Source organism: Falco cherrug, chromosome Z, assembly GCF_023634085.1.
Source record: "Falco cherrug isolate bFalChe1 chromosome Z, bFalChe1.pri, whole genome shotgun sequence".
Taxonomy (NCBI): domain Eukaryota; kingdom Metazoa; phylum Chordata; class Aves; order Falconiformes; family Falconidae; genus Falco; species Falco cherrug.
The window spans coordinates 13,314,374-13,331,835 of record NC_073720.1 but is presented as its reverse complement, the minus strand read 5'-3'; the positions used below and the strand labels follow the sequence as shown (position 1 = coordinate 13,331,835).

Sequence of the window (17,462 nt, the reverse complement as noted above, 5' to 3'; positions counted from 1 at the left end):
CACTGCTGCTGCCCCAACCCCCACTACCAACCAAAACCATGCCGTATATACTCAATACATACAAGCACTTGCAAAACACACAAGTTTATTTTTATTTAAATAAGAAAAAAAATTAAGTCAAAAAGTAATACTGCAGGGTTCAGTCTGTAAGATTTCACTTGCATAAGCATAGCCGGTCACCCTGAGCAGAACATAACTGGAGGTTTCAGAGTTTAAACTGTTTACCCTGACTGCAAGGATACACTGTAATTAGAGCATGAAAAAAAAATAAATTTTCACAAAGTTGAAAAGTTTCTAATTACAGTAATTATTTTTCTCATGGGACTCTAATCCAGTCATCATCCTCTCCAACACAGGCTTTTCTTTTCCATCTGCTGTTTATGTGATTGCACAGCACATCTATTAGTCATTTAGCAAAGATGAAAACTCTGGCTGGTGAAATAGGATGCCACGTTTCTTTCTCACATAATCATTTTTTTTAATGTCTCAGTTAATTACTTCTTCCAGTTTCCCAAAAAAAAAAAAAAAAAAAAAAATTGCATTGTGGACAGTCAGTAAGAGCTGTACATTTATCATTCCACTTTCATTCAAATTCTAACATTTAAATAATTCCTTGACTAAATAAATATTACATGTGAACTTGTGGGTGAAGGAGAATATTCTACCATTTTGCGTGATGAGTTGAAACTTTAGAGGAACTTAGTTAATGCAAGATCATCAAGTCTGGAAAATTTCACTCTACGGGCTTGCTAAGCAACATACAGGCCTTGCTGAGCACTGCCTTCTCCAACTGCACTGACAATTCCTGTGTAAAACCCATTTCCACTTGAAAAACATGTTTGTTTTTTTTTTTTTTTTTGTGCTACTCAAGATCAGGTAGATCATGCACTTGAACAGAGTGCAATACCAATTCCTGTGTTTTTCACTAGAAATCAGAACAAATTTAATTTATTCACTCATATTTATTTATTATTTCTACCTTCATTTATTCCAGCAAGGCTCTTCCACTAGACTTGTTTTTTCGCAACACATCATGCAGGTAGATGTACAAAACCAACAGGAATTGTCAAAACTGATTAACCAGCATTGTCATTTTACTCTTTTGCCCTTCTGTCTGCTGTTTATAATGTAATTAAGTAATTTGAAAGGGCCCTTGGGGATGGCAGAAGAAAAGCCTGTGGTTTTCCATGTCTTGGTGATGTTTCGTCTTTAATAAATGATCAAAGAAACACAGGCCCTTCTGTTGGCTGAGCTCAGCCATCTCCAAAGAAAGGCAGCAAGTGTTAAAAGAAGAAATTATTTTCTGTGTGTGGAAAGTTTCTACAGGAATACAAGGTGAGTAGCTGTGACTTACTGTTTCTCCACCCCCAATGTGAAAGCGGCTGAGATGACAGGTCAAATCTAGTAATTAAAGAAAGGCAGATAAAACCAGAAGAAAGCACAGGTTCCTTCACAAGAAAATACTCTTTTTGTTGCATCTTCCTTTTTTTCCCATAAGTAGTCTTGCTTGTTTAACTCTGGACACAGGCAGTGTGCACCCTTCAGTTTTGGGAGAGTTTTCATGTACAGTTCTGAAGACTGTCACTGTAACAAAGTTCTATCTGTTCTTACGTTTCTCTTTTTTGTTTCTGGTGTTTACAGCTCCATTTACAGCCGGTGCTTGTGTGGCTTTTGCATGTTTTGTGGCTTTTAGGTGTTCAAACAGTTTATTTCGGGATGGAAATGCACAGTTGCAGGTTACACAGTAGATGGGAACTTCGTTCTGCAATGAGGAAAAAAAAACCCCAATGCTTCATATTTGTATGGAACACGTAATAAATACAACAATTTGTTGCATACAGTTCCTCTTAAGACAACAAAATGTGAATAAGCTGTTTGTTTCTATTACAGACACTCCATTAGTGATTAACAACTAAATATGTGGCTTTAAAAAATCACAAGTATAACTTCTTGAAATTTGGGAGAGTACTAAGTAGAACCCAGAAGAAAAATAGAAGCATTGCAAATCTAATTCAAGATAATACTTTTGGTCTCACCTGATTATATACATAACACTTCAGGCTCTCGGATCTAGCGAATTTAATATGTCTTGGTTGTAATTACTGCAAGATTTTGCTCTTTCTGGGAAGCATCAATATCGGGAAAGATGCAAAACAGTACTGCCTGTCACCTGCCTGATGAGAACAGCTCTGTCTGCAGTTGTTTAATTTGTTTGCTTTGAACTGCCTTGGATATGGAGCTTTAGCAACCCCTAGAACTGAAATGTAGTCCTGCTCGTCTGAGAGAACAAGAGCTGATGTTCCAGTCTCCTAGCTTCTATTAAAATTACATGGTTAGAAATACCTGTATAGTTAAAAAGTAAGCAGAAAACTGAAACAGAATTTGTGGACTGGAGGTGATCAGCCAGCTAACCTTGTTTGTAGTAATATGACCACCAGCTTTTAAATAATGTGACTTGACATACCGTTGTTGGGTGCTCTGAAGATGCCTTAGCAGACTTTTTTGCATCCTTGGCTTTTTTTCCTTTAAGCTTAGCACTGCTGACAGACAAACAGAAACCAAGATCAGTGCACAAGAACGTTCAACATTTAAGAGCTTCCAATGGTTTTTGAATATTGTCTCCACTGCTTTCCCTTGTTCTTCCTTCACACAACACAATACAAGTGCTTCCAGCAAAAAAATAAAGCAACTTAATTTATATGATCAATTCTTGATCTCAAGATGCAGCTAGATGATCAACCAGGTACTGGTAGGTGATGTGGCAGGGAACTGCAGTCAAACACCATTTCCGGAGTAGGTCCTAACACCCCATGTTTCATATCATTTATTCAACTGCATAGCCCCCCATTCACGTTGGTGAGTAAATCTAGACTTGACAGAATCAAACAACACAGAACACAACAGTGACTGCAGTATTGAGAGTGAGCGCACCTTTTTACTTCAGCTGTTGCTTCATTCACTTGGCCAACATCTTCTGTAGCACTTGCATCCTCTGACATGGCACATCTTTGGCCATCATTTACCAGCTCCTCTGCTGAGCCACTGTCCTTGTCCATGCTGGGCACCTCCTTTTGTTCAGCTGTTTCTTCATCAGTACTTCTATCAAAAGAGTCCTCATAAGTCTGTCCAAACAGAAGAAACGCAAGTTAACTACTTCAAGTTCATTAGTGATATGTTTGTAGTATTACACTCGTTCACCTGAAATGGGTGGGTGGGGAGAATAAAGCCATGGATCCTCTTAAATTTACTGTGTTTTCAGTGAGATTGTAACAATTAAAACCTTAGTTCAGATGTGAAAGATGCAGCCATCTGTTGTTGATGTTGTCTAAACTCCTGAATCCTTGAACTCTTGAGTGTTTTACTATATGTGCACTGAGTTTAGGTCAGGCCGACCCTCTAGAGTTGTCAAGAACGATGAATGAAAGAACTTCTAATGAAGGGGGTCAGCCTAAGGAAAGACAAAGAGCATCCTCTCCTTGCCGGGCAAGCCGTACGCACTTAGATTACCTCGTTCGTGTGAAACTCCAGTTAGTTGGCTCTCAAGGTCTTTAGCCTCACCCTAGAAGTGAACTATCCTCACTAGCAATACTAAACATCACACCCCTTAAGGGAGAGTCCCAGGCCCACTAAAAGACCCTTCCTCAGAGAGCAAGTGTAGTCGTAAAATAAGTTGGGTGATGGATATGCAGATGTGTAGCAAATCCCTCTGGGCAGGGAAAGTGCAGTAAGATTCTGCATACCGTGTTTGTAACTTTGTACTGCGGTGTGCTGGCTGTGTTCGCCAGCATCCTGACCTGTGTAACTCTGGAATAAAACAGTTATCCCGTCTCCGTGTGTAAGATTGGCTTGTTGCACACCAGGAACAGACTTCTGCTTTAGAGACAACAATAAGAAACACCAATAAACAGCCTCTAAAACCACACAAGAGGAGAATGAAGGTAGCTTTAAATTACACACAGGGCTCATTCTGTTCTGGCTGCAATTTCACATGACAAGATAGTGGCTTTTCTTCTAACTTCGTAGTCAATCAGCTCAATATTAGATCAAACATACGCATGTAAATGGTTAACAGATCGGTCTGTTTTTTAACTTGAAAATAGTAAGACAGGCCTTGGGAGAAGGAACAGGCACCATAAATACATCAATCTAAGGCCTAACAAGATAAGCTCAAGGAGAACCAAATGGTTAATGAAAGCAGACAGAAAATTACTTGAACCGTGTGTGAACCAGCCTAATTAACATACTAAAAGATCCACCCTGGAGCAAAGAAAGCCCCCAGCTAACAAAGCCCCCTCCCCACAGAACATGCCAGGTGAAAAAAGTAATACTGTACCTTTTAATGGGAGACAAGACTGGTAAGAACCAGTGAAACTTAAATGTCACGAAATGTCATTATTAACAATCGTTCAAAGTATATAAAATGTTTTAGCAAGTGTTAAGAGGTGCAGCTTTGTGGATTTACAACCCAGCACCCACCTCTGCACAGACATGCGATAAATGGGATCTCGGCTCTGCATATGAGATTGGCTCTTTGTACACTGAGTAACGAACTCCATTTGTGAGACAACAGTTCTACAAAATGTTAATTATTTAGACTAAATACCTGCTTTAGGACACTTAAGCCAAAATAACTGAGCTGACTGAAGCTAGACACACTGTACTTTCCCTCCCTAACATTAGAAACACTGGCAGTCTTTTCCATGTACCAGAAGACAGAGGTAGACTTGGCAAAAGGTCAACGCTTGAGCCTGTCTGAAGCAAAACACAGCTCTCAAAAGCAGGATAACACATTTGGCCTAACACTACATTAACGCAACACTATCACCTGTAAGTCTCAGCTACCTGAAAAAAACTTGGCTAATTACCTTCAGGAAAAGAAAACGAAAACCACAGCGATTCCCTGCACCCCATAAAGCTTGGTAGAGGACAGAGATTATGTTTCCAGAAGAATATTGCTGCACAAGATTCTAGCTCATGCTAGGCAAGAGTGGCACCTACTGTCCGGGCCGCAGAAGAGCTTGTGATCAAACGTGGGAGACAATCTCACTGGGACAAGGCTAGGATTAAGCTAGTAAGCAGGCAGGTAAGAGCTGAAAAGGATCAAACTTGAGGAAGGCTGACAGAAAACTTTGCTCACTATGGCACTCCTGCCACTCAAGCCTGAAACAGCTTGCAGTTCTTGAATTTCACCCTGTTGCCGTCAGCACAGATCTGTCAAATCCTGCATAGACTCAAAACCTAGAGTACAACAGATGGGTGCTACTTGTGTTTACAATTCAAGTGAAAGGTGGAATGGATGTGTTTGTTCCAACAACTACAGTGTCGGCAGGATGCCAATACTGTGTTACTTCGCCCACCCCACGTTAGAGATTAGCAAATAATACATTATACGAACTCTAGCAACCGAAGCAGAAAACCACCAACACAAAATGGAGCTGCTAACACACTAAGGCCATTGCTGGTCTTTCTGATCAATTCCTTGCATTCTCCCTATCTGCCCATTTCCATCCATTTTCCTTACACTTCAGAGTGTAGCCTTTTTAGATCCAGCACCACATTTATTAGGATCTGCACAAACAGAACAAAGTGAAGTCTATGAGATGATTATCATAAAATACGATTGTAAGTGTAAAAAAATTATTTTGCAGTCAAAGAATTACAAATTTAAAAACTCTTCAAGTTCTGTAGAATATCAAGTTCTTATTTTTCAGGACAAAAAAAAACTAGTTAGGAGATAACAGAACTGGGTTGTAAAGTTCCCTGAATATTATTATGACTACATACCATCACTGTTTTCTGTTTCTTCCTCTGCTTCTTTGACAATCTACAAAGATAAGAATTTAAAATCATCTCTTTTTCAATCACATTAATTTTCTATGTATGCCAGCATCCAACTGACAAAAAATACCTAATCAATAAACACTGGCCCTGTGCAAGTTCCTGTTTGAAAAATAATAATTGCTGCTTTTCCTTACCTTCATTTTCTAACTTTAAGAAGCAGAGAAAATATGATACTTATCCTACAACATTCGAATCCAGTCATACTAATGCATGCATTTTACTGGAACTCTGATGCTAGGAAATATTTTAAATCACACAATACTGTGAGTTCCCACACAACTATAAAATATCAGAAACTCCCTCTGAGGCCCTTCCAGACTTGTTAAATCATCAGTCACAGTAAAATTAAAACCAATTTAAAGTACTTCTGCTTAGACACATCTTCTGTTTCTTCCTCCTCTTTGGTATGTATTTCATCTGCATCATCCAAAGACACAGGAAACCTCTCTTCTTCTTCCAGTTGCTGTCGTAACAGTGCTACCATCTCTCGATGCTTCTTTGATTTTTCATGATTCTTCATGCTGTGAAGACCAGCAGATTGTTACTGCAGGTAGCTCTGAGCAAACACTGTTCTACTTACATATAAATTAACAACAGGCCCATTATCCAGCACTACCAAGTATGGAAAATTCTGCTCTGACAATGTCTCTACTAGAAAGACAATACTGACTGTTATGAAGTTAAAAAGTCTTTACAAAACATTTTTTAAAATGTTAAAAAACCCAACAGCCTCACCCCCAAATCCCCAACCACAAGCACTTACGCTTTCTCAGTTTTTAACCGTTTGTCACAAGCAGGGCAGTACAGACCATCAACAAATTCAGCTTCTCCAGTTTCATCATTCACTTTGTCTAAAGAGATCAGTGGGGATCAGAAAGACAAAGTCAGACGAGTGATTTTTGAGTAAGCTGCCCTTAAAAGTCTAGCAAATAGTCATAACACTGACATTCAGCTTCTTTATATTACTGACATGCAGAAGACCATCTCACCAAATCATACATCAGCATAAATTAACCATTGTAGTTTGATGTCTTCTCATATTCAATGGAAAGCACCAGAGAGGGTCAGACTCTAGCCTGGCACCCCTCAGCTGGAGGCAGGGAGTGGCACTACGGTCAGAATTGTGAATCAGGGGCTCTAAGTACAGTGAGCCAATACTCTGGCTGCAACAACTCAATACAGATCATCCCCCTACACCCCATACCTCCAATGCCTTTTGTCTCCTGTTCTTCTAATTCATCTTCATCATCTAATCCATCTCCAAATTCCTTTTCATATTGTGCCTCCATCTCTTGCAACCCTCTCTCCAGATCTGACATCGTTATCCAGCTCTGCTCTTCATAGTGCTCAGCAAGCCTTCAAGTAGAATAATACAGTAACTTCTATGTTGTGTCCATGAGATGGGAATTACAGAAACAGTATTACTTAGAAGAAAACTTGTTCTTTGGCATTTCAGGAGGAAAGTTCTGAACATATGATGGAGCAAAAAATTGTCTGTAGGGCCTGGAAATTTAGGCAGTTAATTTGTGATGTCAATGGGCACATCTACAGTGCAAATAAAGAGGTATTAGCACAGGTGGGTCCTGCTTGAATTTCAGGCAGGAAGTGCTTATGCACCATGGTCAATATGAAGCTGCCAGCAGGAAGGTAAGCTCAATTCTCAAAGCAGTATAGCTGTTTTTACCTGCTGGCAGATTCAAATCCACAAACAGTATAGGACCACAAAAGCCACCAGCACATTACTCCTTGACTCTGTGCTATGGAAATGTACCAGCTCAGTTTTCCAAATCTAAGTGTGGCCCGCGTTATCAATCAGTGCACCACAGCACAGCTGAATTTGCTTCAGCTGGCTCCTGGACTCAGAATTATCAAGCCATTTGTCAGTAAAGGCATAGCTCTGCTTCATTCTCCCTTCAGTAAAAATAAAATACAGGTAACTTATCACATATACATTATTATTACATAATTTTCTTCAATATGCAATTATTTTGCAAGTGCATTCTTATTAAAAATTTAAGCTACTTCCTCCCATTTGCAGGAAAAAAGCTCTTCTAGTTGGAAGAATAAATTGTGCTTACACTTGGGAGATTGTCTCTTCCTCTTTTGGGAAAAATAAAAGCATTGAAAAAATGCATTTAGTCCAATGAAAGGGTCATTTCTGAAGAGCTATAAAGAAAGGCAAAACTAAATTCATTTTTTCACTTTCTTTTTAGCAGGTGCAGTTCCAAGGCAGATGAAGCTGATCTAAGTCCAGGCTGTCACAGTCCTGTTCTCCCTCATTTCAAAGCATACATTCTTTTTTCTTTGAAGTAACAATGATAACAATTAACTTTTACTTAAGTGGGGAAGTCAGATCATGCTGGATTCTGTGCTATTGCAGCCAGTTACCTGCAGCACACAGATAACTACTCCCTGGTTATCTCATATCTCTACATGTCAATAAAATGCAGAGACACTCAAGTTTTAAAAAGCTGAGACCTGAGACTAATATATATTACAAAACCAAATACATAATATTTTCAAGGACGTAAAAGACCAAATGGAGCTACTGTTAGAATCTAAGTCTACACAGTATCCCCATGGATAGTTTCTCCAAGTTTAAAAGAAAAGATCTGTTCCATATTTACATACTTGGCTTGTTTGAGTTTCTGCTGCCTCCGAAATTCCTCTGCTTTCCTAGTTTTTTCTGCATTTTGTTGTTCTACAAGTTTTCTGTGAGCCTGTACTCTTTTATCCCTTTTACGAATAAAGGCTACTAGCTGACGGACCAGTTCATTTCTCTCTTTTCTGGCTTTATCTCTTGTTTTCTTGTTCTCTTTTTCCATAGCTCGTTTCTCCCAGCGGTTTGAGGCTTGTCGTGTGTCATATTCTTCTTTCCAGGCAAAGTTTTTCTGAGTACAGAAACTCTGCCAATATGCATAGAAAGGGTGGACTACCTGTTGAGAAAAAAAGAAAAAAATTGAACAAGTTAGGAGCAGGGACAAAAACCATACCAAGTAAATTCAGGACTTTTGTAGGAGTTGTGTCCTCTATACAGGCCACAGTTTTCCCTCAGAGTGTAAGTAAACCACATGAAGGTTTAGAGAAACCTCTAATATCATTCTTAAAATTTCAAACCATGCCAAATCAACAGCCTTGTCTAAACTATTCCAAACTGCAACTTCTACAAAGTATCTCCTCATAGGATTGAATCGTGCTGACTCTAGTGCTTGGTTACTTAGCCGTGCTGTACTTTTCCTGTCAAACTGAATCAGATACACTACTGTCTGCAAGCAGGCATATGCACATATTGCCCAAGAACCACCATACTAAATTACACCAAAGGTCAGCCATTCGTTTCCAACAGCAGCCAAAGACCAGCACAATAAGAGCAATAAAATAAATACATGCACATAATGCTATTTTGTCTCTGTATATTCTCTCCGTCTCTGAGCGAAACAGAAATTAATAGCCCTTGATGGACTTTTATTTCATTAATTTGTTTAATATTTCTTTTATTAACCCATGTAAATTGTTGGCACATACAATAGCAAGGAACCATGAATTGCATTAATATAATAATGTGACAAGATGCACTTAACTGCTGTTCTGTTAGCAACTTAGCACTGAAGGTTAAAATGATGCCCTCTAGCTCTGAATGTAACAGAAACACTAAATGATCTTTCCTTATTCTCTGTCGCGACGGAGGGAAGACACAGTCACTCAATATGAGTGATCAGCAGACTTTGTTTATTGTCCCTTACAGTCACCTTTTATGCCTTGTTATAATTAGCTCATACATATTACAAAAGTTAAGCTCATTATTGGTTAGTTGCCTAAATACCAAGCCCGCCCCTAGTTTCTCTTCTGTAGTTATCTGTTCCCACCTGCAACATTCTTTTCCCACCGAAATCTTCCTGTTATTGTCTAACAAGAACAGCCAAGGACAGTGTATTTTGCTTTACTTCAGATAAGCTGAGAGCGATGTGCATTTTTGTCCAGCCGGCTGGACTATGTCTATGTGACCCTTTTCAGCTAGCCAGTTATCCACAATTGTCCTTCCTTTTACTATGCATAAGTAAATGCTGTATTAATAAAATGGCATAATAATTATTTTTTTGGTCTTTTTCTCTACTCCTCTCCAAGTAATTATTAACCTTCTGCATTTTGTATATTCAGGAAGCAAGATAGATGTAAACTCCCTTCTTACATTACTTGCCACATTAAGCTGCCTTTTTATGACTTACTTCTACCTGCACTACTGTTTGTATTTTTTAATACCTCATAGAAGTATTTAACCTAACAGTTTAAAATCTCTTCTTCTAGTATCCCCTCTTCTCCTCCTGCCACTAGTATTCAAATGGACTACAACTATCAACACCTCAACGCTAAGTTCTAATGGCCTATCTATAAGCAAAGGTTCATGGCTGTGGCCTTTGGCAGCTAAGTCACTACGGTTTTTCCCTGCTATCACAAAACTCCAGCTCTATAATAACCAATCAATATGAATATTTAATCCAATAACTTAAGCGAGCTTAAGACTCCCTGTGTCAGACTTCTGCTTCAGAAGGGGTTATCTTCTGTGCAGATCAATTGCCTGGCCATCAACTGATGACAGGGATCACTCTCCCCTTCACCAGCTGTATGAGCTAAGACTTTCCTCCTCCTCAGCAGCTACCTGAAATACAAGCGCATCTCTGACATTCTCTGGAAGACTGTACAGCAGCTCTTGCCAAACTCCCAGGTGGTTGTTTTGTCTACTAGTTATATCTTGAGCCAATCGCTTTTGTTTCTGCATCTAATTGACCTACAAGTCTTTTCTCCCCATGAAGACCTGCAGAGTCACAGACTTAAGTATATCTTCCTTGGCTGCCTGGCACTGATCTAGCTGCCTCTCAGGCTTCTTGCGAATTAACTCAGTAGACTGAACCAGAGGTCATTCGCATCACAGATTTTGAAGCCTCTGCAGAGTTTTTGTAGCCCCCTTCTAAAACTCTTTTCCCACGGTACTCCCACCAAGTACAGAAGTAGGCACTGTAATGCTGGGATCCTCTGACAGTGTAATGTCTTCGTGATTGAATATAACAGAGATGACAACATTCCCATTTAACTGAATTCATAAATGAAATACCTTTATGAATCCCCTTAAGCAAAAAAGTGCTGCTTCCAAAACAGTGTGAACAAGGCAGATGTCAAAGCATGCTGGTGCTAGAATTCCAGCCATTTTTGCAGTTATTGACAGCACAAATCTGCATCTATAATCGTTATCTATCCCATGGCCTCAGATAAAACAGCTTCCAAATGATGTTTCAAGGTAACCCCATTAAAAGAGGGATTTTAGCAGTTTCAGAGGCACTAAATATTCTCTTCCAGGGAAAGATTTCCATTATGTTAAGCCATCCTGTAATTTTACCTGACATTCAAACACCCATTGTGACACTTTTCAGTTTGATTTGTAACTTCGTTTCAAACTCCAGAGTTGTTTTGTACCATTGAAGTTACTAATTTTTCAGGTATGCATCAATTTAAACTTCATAAATAGTTAGTCATACAGTACAATTCTACTAGAAGTGACAGGGAGAAGCAGCAGTCTACAAAAAACATTTCAGTACTCTTGATATTGTGCAGTTATTCACTGGGGTAAGTGGTATTGCTTTACTATTTAATTTCAACACAGGAATACCGCTAACTTCAAAAAACTTTGTAGGCCTGACAGAATACAACAAATAGTTGGCAAACCAGCTAACAAGAATTCAAACACCCCACACACATTTTCTCTTCTTGCTTCCCAAAGGAAAGCATGCAATATTCTGGAAATTAAATCTTACTACAGAATAATCGTAGGTGACAAGAGCATCACAGTGGAAGTTCACATTGCAGGTCAATTACCACATCTGTGGATAACTGGCTAGCTGAAAAAAGGTCTCATAGACATAGTCCAGCTGGCTGGACAAAAATGCACATCGCTCTCAGCTTATCTGAAGTAAAGCAAAATACACTGTCCTTGGCTGTTCTTGTTAGACAATAACAGGAAGATTTCGGTGGGAAAAGAATGTTGCAGGTGGGAACAGATAACTACAGAAGAGAAACTAGGGGCGGGCTTGGTATTTAGGCAACTAACCAATAATGAGCTTAACTTTTGTAATATGTATGAGCTAATTATAACAAGGCATAAAAGGTGACTGTAAGGGACAATAAACAAAGTCTGCTGATCACTCATATTGAGTGACTGTGTCTTCCCTCCGTCGCGACACACATCTCCAGTTTTCTAAAGGCTGTGTTATGCAGTGCTATGCAGTTTTGCTAAAGGAAACAAGACAGTACATGGTATTTAAAAAAAAAAATTACCTCAATATCCTTTTTTGTAATGTAAGGTGCATTAAAACACCAGTAAATCATTCTCACCAGGACGCAAAGCAAATCTGTTCTTTTGTTTTACAGGCCTTGTGCTGCACTTAAGTTCCATTGGCATAATTAACGGTTAGCCCTGTTAAGTGTTTGTCTGACAACCTACCCTAAAAGCTTGGCTAAAAATATAGTCCAACAGGAAATACCAATTTTAAATCACCTAAATTATTATGAATCAGAACACAGGCACTTCCTTTATAGTAATGGATGGTCTAGCAGTAGTAAGCAGTAGAAAAGACAGCAGCTACATAGTTTTGGATTCACCTCAGAGATCAGCAGGAACCTTTCCTTCGATTTCAGTGTGTGACAAAGTAATGACTTAACCGTATTACTTTCAGTTCAGATTTATTCTTGCTCTTACCGTATCATAGTCACTTTGCGAATATCCAAACATAGGGAATTCTTCAGTATCTTCTTGGGTTGTATATTGCAGCTCTTCTTTTGCAATCTTTTCAAAAACTTGTCGATAGACTGTAAAGAATCCCTGATATTAAAAAAAAAAAGTTTCAACTCATTTTGCACAGCTCAATCATAGATGTACAAATGCTTAGCTACAGTAGTGTTAGATAAACATCGCAACTCTGGAACAGTGGCTCAAAAATCAGGGCAAAGGCCTTGTAAGCACTTGCCATAGATAGCAAGTCCCTTCTATTTAACAAAGTTCTTAATCTCTCACATTCTTTTTATTTCCATCTCCTCCGTGTAGTCTCTGTCCCTCTCAGATATCAAGCACCTGTATTCAAATCTTTACACACACAAAAAAAGTTTCAGCATGCTGGAGATGTTGGTAAGTTTCTGGTTACACAGGATTGAGTTCTGAAGAAGTTCCAAATATAAAATTCAATATTAAATACCCTATCTTTTTAGATTAAGATATTTCTAACTCATTCCTAGTATAGTAACATGAAGACAGATAGGAATTTTCTCTGGCAGAGGTTTTTCTAATCACCTGGACCTTTTTAAGTTACGGTGAGTATCTTAAAATCCAAGAAGGAATTCAATTATAGGAGCACACTTTTGCTGAGGACTGTTGCTATATTGCTTTTCCCATGCCACGCCCACCCCAGTTTGAAGCATCCTAGCTTGCTAAAAGGTATTTCTGAATAAACAGATGGTCTTGCAAAACATTGGAATGCTTCACTATATAACTTCAATAAATAACATACACACACTCCGCAGTTGTATGGTATAGTTGGAAGTTATGACTAAGTAACTGTTGGACAATAAGCAGGAATTAGATCTTCCCTAAGCATACAGCATAAGTTTTGTCCTAGAAAGATTTGCGTAAGCATTGTTACTACCTGTGCTAAACAATTCCACACATAGCTTTCCAACATGAAGCAAATGCCAACACTTCTCATGAAATTTAAACTTGTTCATTAAAGATGAACTAATTCATTACCTTTTCATCATCTCCATATCCAGAGTAACAGCTAACAGTGAAGTAGCGCAGCAGATCTAAACTATCATCTTGATAGTCTCCATCAAGTCCTCCTTTCAGCAGAATCTCCCTGTGATTATCATACCTATCAAAAAATTCACAGTATCAAGGCTGTACAGCCACAGAACATTTCCCATTGCTGGTGAGCTAATACAGCACATGTATCACCTCGATGCATAGCTTAGCCCAGTGTCTGGAATTTGCAACTCATATCAAAGTCTTCAGAGAGAAAAAAAAAGACAGGCTCAGTAAATACTCTCTCTTGACCTTCAGTTTACTTAGTCTTACTCTAACTGCAGTATCTATAGCAGCAATTTCTTAATGGGCGGCTAGCAAACACATTTGAGTAATATGCATCAATAAGCTTTCAGAAATGGGTAGGACATTATTTATACCATCACGTGCTTTAAAAACACACACAAAAAACCCCACGTCATACGTTAGCATTTAAAAACTGAAAACCAGTACTTCCCTTTCAAGGAAGGCACACTCAGTACAGGTGGCTCTGGCTGCATAATCTGGTAGACGCTCCGGCCCGTTTGAAAAACAAGCGACACAGAACACTTAAAGTAGCAATCTCTTTGAGAGACGTGTGTGCTGTTTCAAATGAGGCCTATTACAGAAACACGACACCATGTACGTCATTAAGGCTTACAGTCTGCAGCAGTCAGTAGCATACTAAACATCTACAGGCACCCTGGCGTGGTGCTGGCTCTTCCCCCTCAAGGCAGAGAGGACTGTGACCAGGGGAATGCCTACGCTAACATGCAAGCTGCCACCTGCTCTGGGAGGAAGGAACAGAGGCCAACCTGGCCTGTCTCCAGAGTGTTCCTCAGCGCCCAGCCCAACCACCTGCCAAAGCACTGCGAGGAAGGTGCGGGTGCGGCTGGGCCTCCCCGTGGCTGCGCTGCGCATGGTGCTCAGCGCCTTCAAAACCAGAACCAAACTGGCCGCTGCTGCCACCGAGGGCCCTTCAAAACCAGAACCAAAGCGGCTGCTCCTGCCACCGAGGCCCGTGCTGACCTGCAGCAAGGCCCAGTGAGAAGCAAATTCAAAGTCCTGGCTGAGCCAGCACTACAGAAGTCTCTCCCCGGCCGCCACCCGACACGCACGACTCACCAGGCCCTTTCCTGGGGGTCACTGAGAACGTCGTACGCTGCCTGGATTAACTTGAACTGCTCCGCTGCTTCCTCCGCGTTCTCTAGGTTTTTATCTGCAAGACAGTTTCAGAAAACCTGCGAACGGTTCAGGGCACGACGGCGGCGCCCGCCACGGCCCCTCCGGCCACCGCGGAGGGCACGCCGAGCCGGAAGCGCTGCCGCCGAGCACCGAGCGGCCCGGCCCGGCCCCGCTCCCCGCCGGCCGCCGCCACAGACCCGGCGCGGCCCGCCACCGCCGCAGCGCCCAGCGCAGCCGCCTGCGAGCACACGGGGCTTCTCTCCGCGTAGGCGGCGGCCGGCGGGGCCAAGCGAGGCCGAGGCGGGCCGAACCCCCCGCTCAGGCCTGCTGCCGGGCCCGCGGAGGGCGGGCGGCGCGGCCATACCTGGGTGCCAGCGCAGCGCCTGCCGGCGGTACGCCCGCTTCAGCTCCTCCTCGGCCGCGTCGCGCTTCACGCCCAGCACCTCGTAGTGGCACTTCATGGCGGCGGGCCGGGCCGTGCCGTACCGTACCGCGCCGCGCCGTACCGCGCCGCCGGCCGGCGCTTCGCCACACGCGGCACCCTCGGCCTCGGGCTGCCCCCGCCCCCCGCCGGCAGCGCTGCGCGGGCGGGAGGCGGGGCGGGAGGCGGGGCGCAGGCCGCGGGAGGGGGCGGGGCCGCCGCCCGGTGCCTCTCGGTGCCACCCGGTGCCCACCCGGTACCACCCGGCGGGCTGGCGGCGGCGGGGGGCACACGGGGGGTGCCGTGCCCGTCCTACCGCCGTGCCGGCCTCGCAGGCACCCGATGCGACATAACCAAGCGCCTTGTGCTAGAGTCGCCTGAGTGCTGCGGGGCGCAAACGATGCGAGAAAATACGGTGAAAACCCTAAAACTGCTGCGGGCAGGAGCTGCACAGGTGACAGAGACACCAGCCCGCGACAGGAGCCTCGCGGGCTGCCGGAGAAGGCCCGGGGCTCGGGCCACCCGGCGCTTCACAAGGGACGGTTAGCACCGATGTAGATGAGCTCCGCGAGAATGTAAATAAGGAGCCTTCCGACAGGGACTGGTAACCGCTAGAAAAAAACCAACTGCTGAAGAGGTAAGACTCAAGGGCACTAGGATAAAGGAACTGTGGTGGTGGGAGATCGCGACCTCCTACTCAAATCCCCCCCCCAGACGGTGGATGCCCGCTCGGGGAGCATGGGTAGTGAATTTAAAATGAACTGTACCTTTAAACTGAGGTGAGACGGCAACTAACCAATAACTAGTTAGTAGGTGTAGACTTAGGGCGGAACTAACCAACCTCGCTGTGTTACGGGTACAATTACGGGGGCAGGCTGGGAGGAGCGACCCCTCCCCTGCACCGGCGCTGCTATGACCGCCGCCGCTCTGCGGCTCCTCCGGCTGCGGAGCCCGGTCCCGCCCGCCGCGGGGCAGCTGCCGCCTCCCACCCCGCCGGCCGGGCCGGGTGAGCCCCGGGCCCCGGTAGCCATACGGGCCAGCCGCGCCCCGGAGCGTGCCGCTCGCCACGGCCACCGGCGCTGCGTGCGGTTTGGGCGCCCCGGTGTCCGAAGGACATGGAGCTGCTCGGGTGTGCCCAGAGGAGGGTGAACCGAGATGGCAAAACGCCTCCCGGGCAAAAGGCATCGGAGGAGCGGCTGAGGGCACCCGGCTGGGTCAGCGGGGAGAAGGCTGAGGGGGGCCTCATGGCAGCTGCGCCTCCCCAGGGCCGGCGGCGGAGGGGGAGCCGGGATCCCTCTCTGGCGGCAGCGGCCGGCACCGGGGGGTGGAGTGAAGCTGCGTGTGCTGGTTTTGGCTGGGACAGAGTTGATTTCCTTCACAGAAGCTGGTGTGGGGCTGTGTTACGGATTTGTGCTGGAAACAGCGCTGGTAACGCGGGGCTGTCTGCATTACAGCTGCGCAGCGCTCACCCCGAGCCAAGGCCTGTTCTGCCTCTCACCCCACCCCACCAGCGAGGGGCTGGGGGGGCACAGGGGGTTGGGAGGGGGCACAGCCCGGACAGCTGCCCCCAGCTGACCTCAGAACCGTTCCATACGTTGTTTCTCCCTCAGCATACAAAGCTGGGGGAAGAAGGAAAGGGGAGACAGTCAGACTTACCATGTTTATCTTCCCAATTTCACATGATGGAGCCCTGCTTTGGTGGAGATGGCTGAACACCTGCCGGCCCATGGGAAGTGTGAGCTAATTCCTTCTGTTTTGCTTGTGTGCGCAGCTTTTGCTTTAATTGTTGAACTGGAATTATCTCAACCCATGACTTTTCTCTTTCATTCTTTCAATTCTCTCCCCCATCCCAGCACAGGGGGGGAGCGAGCCACTGGCTGTGCGGTGCTTAGCTGCCAGCTGGGGTTAAACCATGACGCTGCATCAAGAGAAGTTCAGGCTGGACATTAGGAAAAGGCTCTTCACTGAAAGGGTGGTCAGTCCCTGGAGCTGGTCACAGCACCAAACCTGCCAGCGTTCAAGGAGCATCTGGACTGTGATCTTAGTCATATGGTTTAGTGTTAGGCTGTTCTGAGCAGAGCTGGACTTGATCCTCATGAGTGTCAGCTAGAGATATTCTTTGATTCTATGTATCAGACCACGTGAACTGAACAATTGCCTCTATTTACCAGCCTTTCCAATCAGATGGCACAC

General features: G+C 43.6%; 1 protein-coding gene across 2 annotated transcripts; it reads right to left on the bottom strand.

The window, feature by feature from the left end:
- Positions 1-68: 68 nt before the first annotated feature.
- Positions 69-15,421, bottom strand: DNAJC21 (DnaJ heat shock protein family (Hsp40) member C21). Of its 2 annotated transcripts, none has more exons than XM_055698938.1 (12): positions 15,213-15,421; positions 14,789-14,882; positions 13,631-13,754; positions 12,590-12,712; positions 8,473-8,777; positions 7,046-7,197; positions 6,605-6,692; positions 6,207-6,362; positions 5,785-5,824; positions 2,932-3,122; positions 2,465-2,540; positions 69-1,762 (listed from the first exon to the last, which is right to left on the bottom strand). In XM_055698938.1, the coding sequence occupies exons 1-12, from the start codon at positions 15,307-15,309 to the stop codon at positions 1,598-1,600; spliced, it is 1,611 nt and encodes a 536-aa protein (XP_055554913.1). In that variant the 5' UTR covers positions 15,310-15,421; the 3' UTR covers positions 69-1,597. The 2 variants fall into 2 exon arrangements, with proteins under 2 accessions (XP_055554913.1, XP_055554914.1); XM_055698939.1 differs by having other exon boundaries at positions 2,465-2,537; positions 15,213-15,420.
- Positions 15,422-17,462: the final 2,041 nt, after the last annotated feature.